General features: G+C 41.5%; 1 protein-coding gene across 1 annotated transcript in view; it reads left to right on the top strand.

Moving 5' to 3' along the window:
* Positions 1–20240, top strand: part of LOC115195250 (collagen alpha-1(XI) chain) — a 181933-nt gene that overhangs the window by 147643 nt on the left and 14050 nt on the right. The window contains exons 45-51 of the mRNA XM_029755026.1: positions 2716–2769; positions 7479–7586; positions 7939–7992; positions 8231–8284; positions 10857–10910; positions 18372–18425; positions 19862–19969. Of these exons, the coding sequence (XP_029610886.1) occupies positions 2716–2769; positions 7479–7586; positions 7939–7992; positions 8231–8284; positions 10857–10910; positions 18372–18425; positions 19862–19969 (486 nt within the window). The remainder of the gene's footprint in view (positions 1–2715; positions 2770–7478; positions 7587–7938; positions 7993–8230; positions 8285–10856; positions 10911–18371; positions 18426–19861; positions 19970–20240) is intronic.

The following is a 20240-nucleotide window of genomic DNA, read 5'->3' as shown; positions in this document are numbered from 1 at the left end:
TTGAAGATCTTCATATGGTTGCAGTCACAAGAGTCCCAGCTACACAATTAATGTTCGTTTTGTTCGATAAAGTCCTTCTTTATATCCCAAAAACTCAGTTTTGTTGGCGCGTTTTGTTCAGCAATCCACTGGCTCCAAGGCGGTCAAAACATGCAGACGAATACATCCTAATAGTACCGGTAAAGTTCGTTGAAACATGTCAAACAATGTTTATAATTAATTCTCAGGTTGTCAATTATCTAAATAATCAATAATATTTCAACCGGACAATAGCGCCTTCAATAGAAAGGAAAAACAACAAAGGGCGCGCACTTGGTGACGTGCGCAAACCAGCTCTGCATTCTTCCTCAGTCCACTGACAGAAAGGTCTTATTCTTTTTCATTTTTCAGAAAACAAGCCTGAAACAATGTCTAAAGGATGTTGACATCTAGTGGAAGCCATAGGAACTGCAATCTGGGTCCTAACCCATTAGATACTCTATAGGCATTCAATTGAAAATATCCACATAAAAAAAATCCCACTTCCTGGATGGATTTTCCTCAGGTTTTCGCCTGCCATGTCAGTTCTGTTATACTCACAGACATTATTTTAACAGTTTTAGAAATTTTCGAGTGTTTTCTATCCGAATCTACCGATTATATGCATATCCTAGCTTCTGGGCCTGATTAACAGGCAGTTTACTTTGGGCACGCTTCTCATCCAAATGTCGAAATACTGCACCCAAGCCTTAAGTTCATTAATTAATACCTATTTTACAACAGTTCCAACAGCACTCCTCCATTTTAGTGCCATTTGACAGCATCAATATTTAATGCAACAGAATATGAAACATATCCATGGAAGGTTACCATCACGCTGAGAGAGCATTCTGACTAGCTATCTATATTAACCTTTCTCGGAAGGGGGTTCCGCTAGCGGAACACCTGGCCTACAGCCAGTGAAATTGCAGGGCGCCAAATTCAAACAACAGAAATCTCATAATTTAAATTCCTCAAACATACAAGTATTATACACCATTTTAAAGATCAACTTCTCGTTAATCCAACCACAGTGTCCGATTTCAAAAAGGCTTTACGGTGAAAGCACACCATGTGATTATGTTAGGTCAGCGCCTAGCCACAAAAAACCATACAGCCATTTGCAAAGAAGGAGAGGTGTCACAAAAGTCAGAAATAGCGTTAAAATGAATCACTAACCTTTGATGATCTTCATCGGGTGGCACTCCCAGGAATCCATGTTAGACAATAAATGTTTGTTTTGTTCGATAAAGTTCATCTTTATGTCCAAATTCCTCCTTTTTGTTGCATTTAGTTTACTATTCCAAATGCACAAGGCGCAGGCACTAAGTCCAGACGAAAAGTCAAAAAAGTTCCATTACAGTATGTAGAAACATGTCAAACGATGTATAGAATCAGTCTTTAGGATGTTTTTATCATAAATCTTCAATAATATTCCAACCGGACAATTCCTTTGTCTTTAGAAATGAAAGGGAACGGAGCTCGTGCTCACGGCTGTGCGCGTAACTAAACTAAAGGCTTTCAGCCAGACCACTGGTTCCAACAGCTCTTATTCGCTCCCCTTTTACAATAGAAGCCTGAAACAGCCTGAAACTGTTGACATCTAGTGGAAGCCTTAGGAAGTGCAATCTGACCCCACAGACACTGGATATTCGATAGGCATTCACTTGAAAACTACAAACCTCAGAATTCCCACTTCATGGTTGGATTTTTCTCAGGTTTTCGCCTGCCATATGAGTTATGTTATACGCACAAACATTATTTTAACAGTTTTGGAAACTTTAGAGTGTTTTCTATCCAAATCTACTAATTATATGCATATTCTAGCTTCTGGGCCTGAGTAACAGGCAGTTTACTCTGGGCACACTTTTCATCCAAACTTCCCAATGCTGCACCCTATCCCTAACTTAATGGTGCTCAGGAGTTCAACAGAATGACACTCAACATCCTCTATAAAAATATAGTACTACTCATATCGTTCTAAAGCCCTAGGAATGTTTTGACAACATGATCATGTAATCGTTAGGGCATCAGGGTAATATAATCATTAGGGTATCAGGGTAATGTAATCATTAGGGCATCAGGGTAATGTAATCATTAGGGCATCAGGGTAATGTAATCATTTGGGCATCCGGGTAATGTAATCATTTGGGCATCCGGGTAATGTAATCATTAGGGCATCAGGGTCATGTAATCATTAGGGCATCAGGGTAATGTAATCATTAGAGTATCAGAGTAATGTAATCATTAGGGTATCAGGGTAATATAATCATTAGGGCATCAGGGTAATGTAATCATTAGGGCATTAGGGTAATGTAATCATTAGAGTATCAGAGTAATGTAATCATTAGGGTATCAGGGTAATATAATCATTAGGGCATCAGGGTAATGTAATCATTAGGGCATCAGGGTAATGTAATCGTTAGGGTATCAGGGTAATGTAATCATTAGGGCATCAAGGTAATGTAATCATTAGGGCATCCGGGTAATGTAATCATTAGGGCATCCAGGTAATGTAATCATTAGGGCATCAGGGTAATGTAATCAATAGTGTATCAGGATAATGTAATTACTATGGCATAGGATTGTGTTTACAACAGGATAATGTGTTTATAAAGATAATGTCATCTAGTAGATAATGTATTCATAAGGGTGTCGATCATGGTAGAGATTCTAACATGGTGTTTTCATTTTCAGGGTGAAAACGGTGAAGCTGGCAACCCTGGAACCCCTGGAGATTCCGGAACTGGAGTAAGTTTATTTTTCAGTGTGTCTGTTTGTCCGCGACCGTGTTACTATAATAATCTGTCATCCAAGTCATCATGTGTTTGTGTATTCCCCTATTACCAGAACTATGATTATGTATAGTGAATCTACTTTATAAGACCTCACATAAACGGAATAACAACACAGCGACATGGCAAGTCCTGTTAGTGATGTGAGCGGTAGTAATTTGCTGGTGCTGTGTTGCTGCTGACGGGCCAGCGTCACAGCGTGGTTCTCAGTGTGTTGTTGGCCAGCGTTCCACGGTAAAACAGCCAAGCTGAGTCACTTCACAAACTCTTAACAGACGCTCTTATTAACAGACAAAATATAGTACACATTGTTTACCTTTTTACATGGTTATGACTGTTTAACTGAAGCAGCTCAGTACCTTTTAACATGTTTATGACGGTGTAGTTCAGGCAGCTCAGTACATTTTAACATCAATCAATCCATCAAATGTATTTATAAAGGCCTTCTTACATCAGCCGGTGTCACAAAGTGCTGTACAGAAACCCAGCCTAAAACCCCAAACAGCAAGCAATGCAGATGTAGAAGCACTGTGGCTAGGAAAAACTCCCTAGAAAGGCAGGACCTAGGATGAAACCTAGAGAGGAACCAGGCTATGAGGGGTGGCCAGTCCTCTTCTGGCTGTGCAGGGTGGAGATTATAACAGTATATGGCCAAGATGTTCAAATGTTCATAGATGACCAGCAGGGTCAAATAATAATAATAATCACAGTGGTTGTAGAGGGAGCAACAGGTCAGCACCTCAGGAGTAAATGTCAATTGGGTTTTCATAGCCGATCATTCAGTTAGAGACAGCAGGTGCGGTACGGAGAGAGAGAGTTGAAAACAACAGGTCCGGGACAACGTAGCACGTCCGGTGAACAGGTCAGGGCTCCATAGCCGCAGGCAGAACAGTTGAAACTGGAGCAGCAGCACGACCAGCTGGACAGGGGACTGCAACAAGTCATCAGGCCAGGTAGCCCTGAGGCATGGTCCCAGAGCTCAGGTCCTCCGGGAGGGGAGGGAGAGAGAGAGAATTAGAGAGAGCAAACTTAAATTCACACAGGAAACCATCAACCCGAGGGGGGCGCCAACCCGGACAGGAAGATCATGTCAGTGACTCAACCCACTCAAGTGACGCACCCCTCATAGGGACGGGATGGAAGAGCACCAGTAAGCCAGTGACTAAGCCCCTGTAATATGGTTTGAAGCAGAGAATCTCAGTGGAGAGAGGGGAACCGGCCAGGCAGAGACAGCAAGAGTGGTTTGTCGCTCCAGTGCCATTCCGTTCACCTTCACGCTCCTAGGCCAGACTACACTCAACCATAGGACCTACTGAAGAGATAAGTCTTCAATAAAGACTTAAAGGTCCTGCGTCTCTCACATGGATAGGCAGACCATTCCATAAAAATGGAGCACCTTAGGAAAAAGCCCTGCCTCCAGCTGTTTGCTTAGAAATTCTAGGGACAGTAAGGAGGCCTGTGTCTTGTGACCGTAGCGTACTTGTAGGTAAGTACAGCAGGACCAAATCGGAGAGATAGGTATGAGCAAGCCCATGTAATGCTTTGTATGTGAGCTGTATAACCTTGAAATCAGCCCTAGCCTTAACAGGAGAGAGGCTAGCGCTGGAGTAATATGATCCACTTTTTTGGTTCTAGTCAAAATTCTGTTTAACTGAAGCAGCTCAGTACCTTTTAACATGGTTATAACTGTGTAGTTCAGGCAGCTCAGTACCTTTTAACATGGTGATGACTGTGTAGTTCAGGCAGCTCAGTACCTTTTAACATGGTTATAACTGTGTAGTTCAGGCAGCTCAGTACCTTTTAACATGGTTATAACTTTGTAGTTCAGACAGCTCAGTACATTTTAACATGGTTATAACTGTGTAGTTCAGGCTGCTCAGTACCTTTTAACATGGTTATAACTGTGTAGATCAGGCAGCTCAATACCTTTTAACATGGTTATAACTGTGTAGTTCAGACAGCTCAGTACCTTTTAACATGGTTATAACTGTGTAGTTCAGGCAGCTCAGTACCTTTTAACATGGTTATGACTGTGTAGTTCAGGCAGCTCAGTACCTTTTAACATGGTTATGACTGTGTAGTTCAGGCAGCTCAGTACCTTTTAACATGGTTATGGCTGTGTATTTCAGGCAACTCAGTACCTTTTAACATGGCTATGACTGTGTAGTTCAGGCAGCTCAGTACCTTTTAACATGGTGATGACTGTTTAACTGAAGCAGCTCAGTCCCTTTTAACATGGTTATAACTGTGTAGTTCAGGCAGCTCAGTACCTTTTAACATGGTTATGACTGTATAGTTCAGGCAGCTCAGTACATTTTAACATGGTTATAACTGTGTAGTTCAGGCAGCTCAGTACCTTTTAACATGGTTATAACTGTGTAGTTCAGGCAGCTCAGTACCTTTTAACATGGTTATAACTGTGTAGTTCAGGCAGCTCAGTACCTTTTAACATGGTTATGACTGTGTAGTTCAGGCAGTTCAGTACCTTTTAACATGGTTATAACTGTGTAGTTCAGGCAGCTCAGTACCTTTTAACATGGTTATAACTGTGTAGTTCATGCAGCTCAGTACCTTTTAACATGGTTATGACTGTGTAGTTCAGCCAGGTCAGTACATTTTAACATGGTTATAACTGTGTAGTTCAGGCAGCTCAGTAACTTTTAACATGGTTATGGCTGTGAAACCGAGGCAGCTCAGTCCCTTTTAACATGGTTATAACTGTTTAACTGAAGCAGCTCAGTCCCTTTTAACATGGTTATAACTGTTTAACTGAAGCAGCTCAGTCCCTTTTAACATGGTTATAACTGTGTAGTTCAGGCAGCTCAGTACCTTTTAACATGGTTATGGCTGTTTAACTGAAGCAGCTCAGTCCCTTTTAACATGGTTATAACTGTGTAGTACAGGCAGCTCAGTCCCTTTTAACATGGTTATAACTGTGTAGTTCAGGCAGCTCAGTACAATTTAACATGGTTATGGCTGTGAAACCGAGGCAGCTCAGTACCTTTTAACATGGTTATGACTGTGTAGTTCAGGCAGCTCAGTCCCTTTTAACATGGTTATAACTGTGTAGTTCAGGCAGCTCAGTACCTTTTAACATGGTTATGGCTGTGAAACCGAGGCAGCTCAGTACCTTTTAACATGGTTATAACTGTGTAGTTCAGGCAGCTCAGTACCTTTTAACATGGTTATAACTGTGTAGTTCAGGCAGCTCAGTCCCTTTTAACATGGTTATAACTGTGTATTTCAGGCAGCTCAGTCCCTTTTAACATGGTTATAACTGTGTAGTTCAGGCAGCTCAGTCCCTTTTAACATGGTTATGGCTGTGAAACCGAGGCAGCTCAGTCCCTTTTAACATGGTTATAACTGTTTAACTGAAGCAGCTCAGTCCCTTTTAACATGGTTATAACTGTTTAACTGAAGCAGCTCAGTCCCTTTTAACATGGTTATAACTGTGTAGTTCAGGCAGCTCAGTACCTTTTAACATGGTTATGGCTGTTTAACTGAAGCAGCCCAGTCCCTTTTAACATGGTTATAACTGTGTAGTTCAGGCAGCTCAGTCCCTTTTAACATGGTTATAACTGTGTAGTTCAGGCAGCTCAGTACAATTTAACATGGTTATGGCTGTGAAACCGAGGCAGCTCCGTACCTTTTAACATGGTTATGACTGTGTAGTTCAGGCAGCTCAGTACCTTTTAACATGGTTATGGCTGTGAAACCGAGGCAGCTCAGTACCTTTTAACATGGTTATAACTGTGTAGTTCAGGCAGCTCAGTACCTTTTAACATGGTTATAACTGTGTAGTTCAGGCAGCTCAGTCCCTTTTAACATGGTTATAACTGCGTAATTCAGGCAGCTCAGTCCCTTTTAACATGGTTATAACTGTGTAGTTCAGGCAGCTCAGTCCCTTTTAACATGGTTATAACTGTGGAACTGAGGCAGCTCAGTACCAATGGAATCTTCAGTACATTCCAGAACCATGACCAAAATCATTCCTGAATATTATCATACTCCGAGTCGATACTCACATCATAAGAATTCGTTCCCCTGGACCACGCCAACAAATTGGGGAAAACAAACATTCTTGTAAAAGAACAAACTTCATTGTACATTTTTTGTTATACAAAAATAACAAAACCTGCCAAAAAAGCTGCTGTGTTGTTCAAGGTAAAAAAAATCCCGACCTACGGCTCGCAATGATTCCACATCGGTAAGTACAACCTGCAAGAAGAGCCCTGTGGCTTCTGGCTATTTGACGTGGCAGAGTGGAATATTGATGCCATCTGTTGTTCTCTATAAGGACCTAAAGGAATATTGATGCCATTTGTTGTTCTCTACAGGGACCTAAAGGAATATTGATGCCATCTGTTGTTCTCTACAGGGACCTAAAGGAATATTGATGCCATCTGTTGTTCTCTACAGGGACCTAAAGGAATATTGATGCCATTTGTTGTTCTCTACAGGGACCTAAAGGAATATTGATGCCGTCTGTTGTTCTCTATAGGGACCTAAAGGAATATTGATGCCATCTATTGTTCTCTACAGGGACCTAAAGGAATATTGATGCTGTCTGTTGTTCTCTACAGGGACCTAAAGAAATATTGATGCTGTCTGTTGTTCTCTACAGGGACCTAAAGAAATATTGATGCTGTCTGTTGTTCTCTACAGGGATCTGAAGGCGAGAGAGGAGACAAAGGAGAGGCAGGACCACCTGGAGCTGCCGGACCCGCAGGCTCCAAAGGACCCCCTGGAGATGATGGACCCAAGGGAAATCCTGTAAGAGTCACTCTCTACTCCCATAAGACATCAGCTCTCAGTGATAGAACTACATACATATTTTTAAGACATGTTGTCTTTTTGAATAGAGAAGTGAACTGTGGCGAGTGCTTTGCTGACATTACTGTTTGTAGAATTTAGGAGCCAAGTTTCACTCAAAGTGCCATTGACAATTGATATGGTCGGGGGGAGCTAAACCTCTCCTCGTCAGATTTACAACAATCTTTAGGCACAAACAAGATATTGTTCCCTGGCCACTTAGGTTGAATATTGTAATATTGTGTAATAGTATAAAAGATATTATAAACGTTTTATGTTTTTTTTCTTCTCCTGTCTCTCCTTTACCTTCCAGGGGCCGGTTGGTTTCCCTGGAGACCCTGGTCCACCTGGTGAAGCTGGTGTTGCTGTAAGCATCACATCTTTGATTCATGCCTTAATGTTTTATTATTCAACTAATTCAGCTGTAAAGATACCAGTATTATTAGATGCCATCACTGTCAGTCAGACTGTAATGCCATTACATGCGTATAGTGTGTACTGTATGTGTAAAGTGACTCCCACTGCTACCAGGAATGGTCATTTGTAATTTAATCAGATCGTGCTGACCCATCTCACATGTATATGTATATTTCTTCTCTCCCTAGGGAACTGACGGCTCTGCAGGAGAGAAAGGAGAGGATGGTGAATCTGGTCAACCTGTAAGTCCATATGTCATAAATAAACACAAAATCAACAATTCTACACAGCTCTTAATTCCAATTTGCAGCACGATAGAGTGGGCGACTGTATGAGCGCATTACCATCACCATTTGCCATTAGTCTGTCCTAATCGTCTATATATGAACAGCCTAGCCTATCCTATTCGTAACCGATACAACCCCCTGTGTGCTTTGCCTGTAATACATTACCATAAGCTTGCATTTGTGAATAAGTACCTACAATAGAGAACATTGAGTCATACAATTTACTTCTTCAGATCTGGTATATGAGTACAGTATGTTCATTGCTTTTATAGATTTCTTAAAATTTGTTTACAAATATGAACAGCAAATCTGATTATTGAAGCCTTTGTTCGGGTGTGTGAATAACAATATGTATTAACATTTACGAATGTAAATAGATTTACAAGTGCTGGGAAATAGAAGAACATTGTTTTTACTCTTAGCAATAAGAATGAGTTCATGTGTGTGTGTGTGTGTGTGTGTGTTTGCCTCAGATGAATGTATTATGTAATATGTAAGGTATCAAAGTAAGGTATTATGTAAACTGTAAGGTATTATTTAAAGTATAAGGTATTAGAGTAAGGTATTATACAAAATGTAAGGTATCAGAGTAAGGTAGTATATACAGTGTAAGGTATTATTTAAAGTGTAAGGTATCAGAGTACGGTATTATGTTGAGTGTAAGGTTTTGTGTAAAGTGAAAGGTATGAGAGTTAGGTATTATTTCAAGTGTAATGTAGTATGTAAAGTGTAAGGTATTATGTAAAGTTTAAGGTACCAGAGTAAGTTATTGTGTAATGTGTAATGTAAAGTGTAAGGTATGGGAGTAAGGTATTTGTTCAAGTGTAATGTATTATGTAAAGTTTAAGGTATCAGCGTAAGGTATTATGTAAAGTGTAATGTATTATGTAAAGTGTAAGGTATCAAAGTAAGGTATTATGTGAAGAGTAATGTGTATTGTATTATGTAAAGTTTAAGGTATCAGAGTAAGGTATTATGTAAAGTGTAATGTATTATGTAAAGTGTAAGGTATCAGCGTAAGGTATTATTTCAAGTGTAATGTATTATGTAAAGTATTATAGTAAAATATTGTGGGAAGTGTAAGGTATCATAGCAAATTGGTATGTAATGTGTGTTATGTAAGGTAATATGTAACGTGTAAGGAATCAGAGTAAGGTATTATATAACGTGTAAGGTATCTTAGTATGGTATTATTTGAAGTGTAATGTATTGTTTAAAGTGTACGGTATCAGAGTAAGGTGTTATATAACGTGTACGGTATCAAATTAAGGTATTATGTAAAGTGCAAGGTATCAGAGTAAGATATTATTTCAAGTGTAATGTATTATGTAAAGTGTAAGGTATCATAGTAAAGGATTAAGAAACGTGTCATGTATTATGTGAAGTGTATGGTATCAGAGTAAGGTAGTATGTAAATTGTAAAGTGTAAGGTAGTGTGTAAGGTATCAGTTTAAGGTATTATGCACATTGTAAAGTATTATGTAAAGTGTAAGGTATCAGAGTAAGGTATTTTGTAAAGTGTTATGTAAAGTGTAAGGTATTGTGTAAAGTGTAAGATGTCAGAGTAAGGTATTGTGTAAAGTGTACGTTATCAGAGTTATGTATTATGTAGAGTAAGGTAGTGTGTAAAGTATAAGGTATCAGAGTAAGGTATTATATAAAGTGTGTGGTATCAGAGTAAGGTATTGTGTAAAGTGTTAAGTATTATATAAAGTGTGTGGTATCAGAGTAAGGTATTGTGTAAAGTGTTAAGTATTATATAAAGTGTGTGGTATCAGAGTAAGGTATTGTGTAAAGTGTTAAGTATTATATAAAGTGTGTGGTATCAGAGTAAGGTATTGTGTAAAGTGTTAAGTATTATATAAAGTGTGTGGTATCAGAGTAAGGTATTGTGTAAAGTGTTAAGTATTATATAAAGTGTGTGGTATCAGAGTAAGGTATTGTGTAAAGTGTTAAGTATTATATAAAGTGTGTGGTATCAGAGTAAGGTATTGTGTAAGGTATCCGAGTAAGGTATTTTGAAGTGTCATTTGAAGTTAAAGTAAAATAAGGTTTTGTAATGTTTCGGTGAAGTTCAACTTTAAAATCATATTTAATTCTCTGAAATAACAATGGAGAGTTTCACTATAAACCAAATTACGCAGTTGAATAATTCTGTTAATTCCTATCCGCTCAGAGTTGTATTCTCCACTTTCTCATTTGCGTTGTTCAAATATTTGGTTAAGTAAACCGAAATGTGCTGTGATTGCATCTAATTAACTTTGAGATAATTGGATGAAGCTGATTCTGAAAACCAATGCGATATTTCAGACTACGGCGTCTAACTCCACTCGTAGATATATCAGTTAAGCCTTTTGGAATTCATACCTGTCTAATGTCAATGTGTAGTCACTGGACAATCCATTGGAGATTTCAAATACTAATCCTCTATATCACGTTAATATACCTTTATTCACAACAGACTGTGTTCACTCCTAACTCTCGTTCCTCGTCTCTTCTTCTATTTTGTACGTCTTCTGTCCTCTAGGGGCCCCCTGGTCCATCTGGTGAATCTGGTCCACCTGGTCCCCCCGGCAAGAGAGTAAGTCTAAGCATCTTCATCATCGTGTTCATCATCATCACAACCAACACACCACAGACGTCAATATCACTTTCATCCATATCAGATAAAAGATTGAACAATATAGTACGTTATATTGTGTGTTTTTACTATTTGCATTTGCCCCCCCCCCCTTTGACACTGCTGCTACTCTCTGTTGTTATCATCTATAAATAGTAACTTTAATAACTCTACCTACATGTACTTATTACCTCAATTACCTCGACTAACCGGTGCCCCCGCACATTGACTCTGTACCGATACCCCCCTATATATATATATTTTACCGCAGCTCTTTAAATACTTGTTACTTTTATTTCTTATTGACATTTTTTTTAACTGCATTGTTGGTTAGGGGCTTGTAAGTAAGCGTTTCCCTGTAAGGTCTACGCCTGTTGTATTTGGCGCATGTGACTAATACAATTTGGATTTGATTTGATTTAATGGTAACTCATTAATCACGATTTGGACTAGATTTTTTTGACCGAGTCCCATTGTCCCATATCCAACACCTATTGACACACAGTTCTATGTATTGTATTCATCTTATTATTAAACCAGACATAGAAATGCACCCAGTCATTGTTGATTAAACCTAGAGTCATCAGGTGAGAATTCTTTACCCTAAACAATCCATCCAAACTCTACAACAACCCCCCCCCCCCCCAAAAACAATTTGGGATTTGCAGGGTCAGGGCCACTGAGCCGTCTCTATATGGAAATTAAAGATATCTCAAACCCACTGAGCTGTCTCTACATGGAAATTAAAGATATCTCAAACCCACTGAGCTGTCTCTAAATGGAAATGAAAGATATCTCAAACCTGTACATGGAAATGTATCTATCTCAAAGCCCACTGAGCTGTCTCTACATGGAAATGTAGGCTATCTCAAATCTCTGTACATGACCAAAAGTATGTGGATCCCTGCTCATCGAAAATCTCATTCCAATATCATGGGAATTAATATGGAGTTATTCCCCCCTTTACTGCTATAACAGCCTCCACTCTTCTGGGAAGGCTTTCCACTAGATGTTGGAACATTGCTGCTAGGACTTGCTTCCATTCAGCCACAAGAATATTAGTGAGGTTGGGCACTGATGTTGGGCGATTAGGCCTGGCTCGCAGTCGTCATTCCAATTCATCCCAAAAGCGTTCAATGGGTTTGAGGTCAGACCAGTCAAGTTCTTTTACACCGATCTCGACAATCCATTTATGTATGGACCTCGCTTTGTGCACAGGGGCATTGTCATGCTGAAACAGAAAAGGGCCTTCCCCAAACTGTTGCCACAAAGTTGTAAGCACAGAATCGCCTAGAATGTCAAGGGGCCTAGTCCGAACCATGTAAAACAGCCCCAGACCATTATTCCTCCTCCACCAAACTTTACAGTTGGCATTACATATAGTGATCTTAGGCTTGTGTGCGGCTGTTCAGCCATGGAAACCCGTAAAGCTCCAGATGAACAGTTATTGTGCTGACGTTGCTTCCAGAGGCATTTTCGAATTTGGTAGTGAGTGTTGCAACCGAGGACAGATGATTTTTCCGCGCTTCGTGCTTCAGCACTCGCCGGTCCCGTTCTTTGAGCTTGTGTGGCCTACCACTTCGCGGCTGAGCTGTTGTTGTTCCTAGACGTTTCCACTTCACAATAACAGCACTTACCATTGACCGGGGCAGCTCCAGCAGGGCAGAAATTTGACTAACTGACTTTGTTGGAAATGTGGCATCCTATGACCATGCCACGTTGAAAGTCATTGAGCTCTTCAATAAGGCCATGTTACTGCCAATGTACTATGGAGATTGCATGGCTGTGTGCTAGATTTTAGACTCCTGTCTGCAACGGGTGTAGCTGAAATAGCCAAATCCACTCATTTGAAGTGGTGTCCACATACTTTTGTATATATGGTGTATCAATTTCATAGTCATGGCACGCTTTGTGAAATACTGTAGCTTCTGTTTTCTTTTCTCTGTGAGGAAAATAGGGCAAAAAAGCATCAGGCCCAAAACGAATTTACTGTCTAGAGAGAGAGCGAAATCTCCCCTGACACACTGTTGATCTGGGCCACTTTGACTGACAGCCATGGAATAACGCTAGAAGAACAGAGAGGGAGGGGTATGATGTGGGTATTTTCAGGACATAGACCTCTATCTGTCCCTCCTTGGGGCTTGTCTACAGGAATCTACAACTGAATGCCTTCAACTGAAATGTGTCTTCTGCATTTAACCCAACCGATCTGAATCAGAGAGGTGCAGGGGGGCTGCCTTAATCGACATCCACAGCACCCGGGGGAGAACCGTGGGTTAACTGCCTTGCTCAGGGGCAGAACGACAGATTTTTATCTTGTCAGCTCAGGGATTCGAGCCTTTCGGTTACTGGCCCAACGCTGTAACCACTAGGCTACCTGCCGATTGTATGGTTGTGGTGAAGTGAGATGTCATTACAGAGGCAGGTCAGCCGTCACCAACTCAGTTCACAGGTAAAAATGGACTTTCCTGACATTTTGTTCTCTGGGGCAAAGATAAAGATGTAGCTTACATTTAAAATACTTTTTGTTATGATGATGACCCTTTTCGAAAGAGGAACTTCATGTCTGACTTCACTGTATGAAGCTGCTACCATGTACAGTGCCTTCGGAAAGTATTCAGACCTCTTGACCTTCTCCGTATTTTGTTACGTTATAGACTTCATCTAAAATTTATTAAAATAAATAAAATCCTCAGCAATCTACACACAGTAACCCATAATGACAAAGTTAAAACAGGTTGTTAGACATTTTTGCAAATGTATTAAAAATGGAAAACAGAAATACCTTATTTACATAAGTATTCAGAGCCTTTGTATGAGACTCAAAGTTGAGCTCAGGTTCACCCTGTTTTCATTGATCATCCTTTAGATGTTTCTACAAATTGATTGAGTCCACCTGTAGTAAATTCAATTGATTGGACATGATTTGGAAAGGCACACACCTGTCTGTATAAGGTCCCACAGTTGACAGTGCATGTCAGAGCAAAAACTAAGCCATGAGGTCGAAGGAATTGTCCTTAGAGCTCTGAGACAGGATTGTGACGAGGCACAGATCTGGGGAAGCGTACCAAAAAAATTCTGTAGCATTGAAGGTCCCCAAGAACACAGTGGCCTCCATCATTCTTAAATGGAAGAAGTTTGGAACCACCAAGACTCTTCCTAGACCTGGCTGCCCGACCAAACTGAGCAATCGGGGGGAGAAGGGCCTTAGTCAGGGAGGTGACCAAGAACTCGATGGTCACTCTGACAGAGCTTTAGAGTTCCTCTGTGGAGATAGGAGAACCTTCCAGAAGGACAACCATCTCTGCAGCACTCCACCAATCAGGCATTTATGGTAGAGTGGCCAGACGGAAGCCACTCCTCAGTAAAAGGTACATAACAGCCCGCTTGGAGTTTGCCAAAAGCCACCTAAAGTCTCTCAGACCATGAGAAACAAGATTTTCTGGTCTGATGAAACCAATATTGAATTATTTGACATGAATGCCAAGCTTCACATCTGGAGGAAACCTGGCACCATTCCTACTGTGAAGCATGGTGGTGGCAGCATCATGCTGTGGGGATGTTTTTCAGCGACAGGGACTGGGAGACTAGTCAGGATCGAGGGAAAGATGAATGTAGCAAAGTACAGAGAGATCCTTGATGAAAACCTGCTCCAGAGTGCTCAGGACCTCAGACTGGGGAGCGAAGGTTCACCTCGCTACAGGACAATGACCCTAAGCACACAGCCAAGACAATGCAGGAGTGGCTTCGGGACAAGTCTCTGATTGTCCTTGAGTGGCTGAGCCAGAGCCCGAACTTAAACCCGATTGAACATCTCTGGAGAGACCTGAAAATACCTGTGCAGCAACGCTCCCCATCCAAACTGACAGAGCTTGAGAGGATCTGCAGAGAAGAATGGGAGAAACTCCCCTAAATACAGGTGTGCCAAGCTTGTAGCGTCATACCCAAGAAGAATCGAGGCTGTAATCGCTGCCAAAGGTGCTTCAACAAAGTACTGAGTAAAGTACTGCTTTGTCATTATTGAGTATTGTGTGTAGATTGATTATTATTTCTTGTTTTAAATACATTTTGGAATAAGGCTGTAATATAACAAAATGTGGAAAAAGTCAAGGGTCTCAGTACTTTCCGAAGGCACTGTAAATTCCCTTTGACGTTCCCTGGGAACTTATCAAGTGTAACATCATTCATGGTTGGCTAATATCAGTTGAAAGCACGCAACATTAGTGAATCCCAAATAGTGCATGAACTTCCTTTTGACGGATGTTAAATTCTTTCTTTAAAAGAAAAGTGGCAATTATTGTCCCACATTTCTCAAAGAAGTCGCTATCTCGAGCTATCTTCTGCAACAGCTTTATGACATAGGCCAATAGCTTAAAATAGCTGCAATTTACAGCAGACACAAAAACCGCCAATTGCTTTTGCAATGTGCTTGACGGAATTTATATTCAGAGTATTTAGCATCATATCAACATGCAGCTCCTAATGGCCAAGGGATTATTTTAGGAAAATGGCTATTTCATCATCATAGGCATTTTATCTGCTTCCCCAAAAAATGTTTACCTAGAATGATTTCTGCAACTCCCAGGCATTCTGCTCCCCTGAATCAGTAATTTGGGGTGTTTTGCATTTAGCGTTGCAGGGTGTTTTTACTTCCTCAGCAGTTTACCTATAGCAATTTGAAATGAAGCTGAAATCTCTCTCCAGATCCTTCAGGCACTGTCTAAATCAATTTAGCACCAGAGACATTCTTTAGTTATTTGAATCTCATTTGTTTTTATCTTAAAGGTTTGATTTTTTGTCTCAATATAGATATTTATCTGGAAAGACATACCATTTACAGTTTAGAGTAGTTCATTTGTTTTTAGACTGCTGTTGTATTTATACTACCCCAAGACAAGACAACATACAGATCACAAATATTCCCAATACTATTTCATATGGTTGGAAGAGTAGGGACAACTACAGTAGGTAGTCAGCAGTTTGGTGTTAACAGAATATGGTTGGAAGACTAGGGACAACCACAGTAGGTAGTCAGCAGTTTGGTGTTAACAGAAGTAGCATCATGTTGGCCTATCGCTCACAACTCATAAAGTCAAATCAAATCAAATGTATTTACGCAGTCCTTCTTACATCAGCTGATGTCTCAAAATGCTGTACAGAAACCCAGCCTAAAACCCCAAACAGCAAGCAATGCAGGTGAAGAAGCACGGTGGCTAGGAAAAACTCCCTAGAAAGGCCAAAACCTAGGAAGAAACCTAGAGAGGAACCAGGCTATGAGGGGTGGCCAGTCCTCTTCTGGCTGTGCCGGGTGGAGATTATAACAGAACATGGCCAAGATGTTCAAATGTTCATGAATGACCAGCACGGTCAAATAATAATAATCACAGTAGTTGTCGAGGGTACAACAGGTCAGCACCTCAGGAGTAAATGTCAGTTGGCTTTTCATAGCCGATCATTGAGAGTATCTCTACCGCTCCTGCAGTCTCTAGAGAGTTGAAAACAGCAGGTCTGGGACAGGTAGCATGTCCGGTGAACAGGTCAGGGTTCCATAGCCACAGGCAGAAGAGTTGAAACTGGAGCAGCAGCACGGCCAGGTGGACTGGGGACAGCAAAGAGTCATCATGCCAGGTAGTCCTGAGGCATGGTCCTAGGGCTCAGGTCCCCCAAGAGAAAGAAAGAAAGAAAGAAAGAGAGAATTAGAGAGAGCATACTTAAATTCACACAGGATACTGGAGAAACACTCCAGATATAACAGACTGACCCTAGCCCCCCGAGACACAAACTACTGCAGCATAAATACTGGAGGCTGAGACAGGAGCGGTCAGGAGACACTGTGGCCCCATCCGATGATACCCCCAGACAGGGCCAAACAGGCAGGATATAACCCCACCCACTTTGCCAAAGTACAGCCCCCACACCACTAGAGGGATATCTTCAACCACCAACTTACCATCCTGAGACAAGGCCGAGTATAGCCCACAAAGATCTCCGCCATGGCACAACCCAAGGGGGGGCGCTAACCCAGACAGGAAGACCACGTCAGTGACTCGACCCACTCAAGTGACGCACCCCTCCTATGGGCGGCATGGAAGAGCACCAGTAAGCCAGTGACTCGGCCCCTGTAATAGGGTTAGAGACAGAAAATCCCAGTGGAGAGAGGGGAACCGGCTAGTGAGGATGAAAGCAGAAAGTGAGGGTGAAAGCAGAGAAACAAAGCCGATGCTGCCGTTTTGGCCATATCTCTAAATCAGTCAAAACACACAGCCCTGCTTGTCATTTCTACATGGGAACTCAGTCAAAACACACAGCCCTGCTGTCATTTCTACATGAGAACTCAGTGAAAACACACAGACCTGCTGTCATTTCTACATTGGAACCCAGTCAAAACACACAGCCCTGCTGTCATCTCTACATGGGAACTCAGTCAAAACACATAGCCCTGTTGCCATCCCTGCTTTCCCATGCTGTCTGATCAGAGAAGTGTGCCTCTCTGTGGACTGCATGGGGTTTTGATGTGAGGACCCCTTGTATAGTTGAAAGAGACAGCCTTAGGCTGAGAGGTGGCCAGAAAGAACAGATCACCTGGAAACCCTTGAAGTGATCGGAGACTAGAGAGGGAGAGGTGTGTGAGTGAGTGAGTGAGTGAGTGAGAAGTAGTTCAGTTCTGTTATATGGGTATGAAGCATGTCCACACTCCCGTTCAGTCAAATAGATTTTCTTTGCAAATTTGTGGGTAGATTAAGGTGTACTTTTCAAGGAGATTTGATCAAGACTCTGGTTTTCATCAGTGTTGTATTGAATGAAGATGTTCTCAGGGGGGAATACTGAAGCTACTAGATATGACCTGGTTTATGGATTTATTAACAACCCCTCATTCAGGAATATTTTAGAGGTTGTGTTTTGGTCCTGTGTGACTCAGTTGGTAGAGCATGGCACTTGCAACTCCAGGGTCTCGGGTTCAATTCCTTCGGGGGGACCAGTGCGAAAATGTATGCGCTCACTACTGTACGTCGCTCTGGAATAGAACATCTGTTGAATGACTAAAATGTCAATATTGCTATGTCTAGTATTTGTTTCTAGGTTTATTTTTAATCTTCAAGTACAGCCCCGTAGCCAAATGTTTGTTCAAGCAACTTCTCATTTCCTCAGTACTCAGTGAAATATTTCACTACAAACACAACTCTGGGTTCTTACTGGTGTGTTTGATTGATGTCCAATGGATGTATTTCACTGTAACGATTTGTTACAATTGACCTGAATTACTGCCCTCACAATGTTGTTGTTGTTGACTGCACATGCAGACATGCACAGACTAATAAACAAACACACACAAACATTATTCTTGCGCATGCATGCACACACACACACACACACGGACACACTGCTGTGTGATACTAAAGCGTGTCTTCTCGTCTTCCCCAGGGCCCCCCAGGATCTGCCGGTGCAGAGGGTAGACAAGGAGAGAAGGGCACCAAGGTAACCTACAAAATCAATTCAACCTTTACCCAGAGAGCAGCATCAGGAACTCCAGACTCCACAGCAAGCCCCCATGCCTCACCCCACTTCCCTGTTCCCTGTTCCCTCACCCTCCACCCTCTCCACTCTTCCCTCTCCACTCATCCCTCTCTCCTCATCCCTGTCCCCTCTTCCCTTTTCCTTTAATCTCTCTCCCCTCCTCCCAAATTAAAACACACAACCCCCAGGAAGTCGGGGGAGTTTGAAGGTTTTCCACTCAAGATCAGATTGAAATGTATGGACTCACACAGCCTATTTTAGCTTAGATTCAGTTTGTGTGTTTTTAATGTGTTTGCTATGTGTTAATTTGTGGAAACGTACTGTGCTGTATCTAGCTCTGACATGTCACAAGTCTGTTTGCCAGTTGTCTCTAGCCCTATCCCACTCTGCTATGGTTTAGACTGGGCATTGTTGTTTCACATCAATCACAGAGTCCCATTGTTATCTAAACCCTCCAGATGTTATCTATGCTGCTCTGTGAACATAAGACTAGGCTATAGTCACCTGAAGCTCAACGCAGTAGAAGGAATGTCTCTTTGACAGTACGCACGACAAGGACGGGAAGTGGATACATCTATCATCTGTTAGGGGTTCTTCAAAGAACCATAGATCATTATGAACACATAAAGAGATCTAGAACACGACAAGGACGTGAATTGGATAAGAACCCAGTCTATCATCTGTTGTTAGGGGTTAGATCATTATGAACACATAAAGAGATCCAGAACACATAAAGAGACCCAGAACACATAAAGAGATCCAGAACACATAAAAAGATCCAGAACACATAAAAAGATCCAGAACACATAAAGAGATCCAGAACACATAAAGAGATCCAGAACACGTAAAGAGATCCAGAACACATAAAGAGATACAGAACACATAAAGAGATCCAGAACACATAAAGAGATCCAGAACACATAAAGAGATCCAGAACACATATAGAGATCCAGAACACATAAAGAGATCCAGAACACATGAAGAGATCCAGAACGCATAAAGAGATCCAGAACGCATAAAGAGATCCAGAACACATATAGAGATCCAGAACGCATAAAGAGACCCAGAACACATAGAGACCCAGAACGCATAAAGAGACCCAGAACACATAGAGACCCAGAACGCATAAAGAGACCCAGAACACATAGAGACCCAGAACGCATAAAGAGACCCAGAACACATAGAGACCCAGAACACATAAAGAGACCCAGAACACATAGAGACCCAGAACACATAGAGACCCAGAACGCATAAAGAGACCCAGAACGCATAAAGACATGTTGTTTACCTGCTAGACAGACACATTGTCAATTCACAGAGAGCATCAATCAAATCAGATGGAAATGACGTGGACATCTAGAGTTGTGTCACTGTGACAGTCTTGTCCTGTACTATAGGGTGAGTCTGGAGCCGAGGGACCCCCAGGTAAAGCTGGCCCCGTCGGCCCCCAGGGGCCCTCGGGAAAGACCGGTCCAGAAGGTCTGCGTGGAATCCCCGGCCCCGTTGTAAGTCTGAGATCCAAAGTTCATCATCTTTCCTTAAATTCACATGCACACGTACACACGTACACATACACACACACACACACACAAACACAGAGAGAGAGAGACCAAACAGCCCTAAAGCCATCTGACAACAGTGCTCATGGAATAATCGATAGTACCATTTGGCTTGTCCTTTATACATTTCTGTTGTTTATTCAAACACATTTTTTTTTGCGGTATTCCTGCAATTAATCATGGTGCCGGGCACAGGAAATCAATATGAGGCCATAAG

Source organism: Salmo trutta, chromosome 6 (genome assembly GCF_901001165.1).
Source record: "Salmo trutta chromosome 6, fSalTru1.1, whole genome shotgun sequence".
NCBI lineage: Eukaryota > Metazoa > Chordata > Actinopteri > Salmoniformes > Salmonidae > Salmo > Salmo trutta.
Note: the sequence above shows the minus strand (reverse complement) of the source record. Positions and strands in the feature narration are given on the sequence as shown.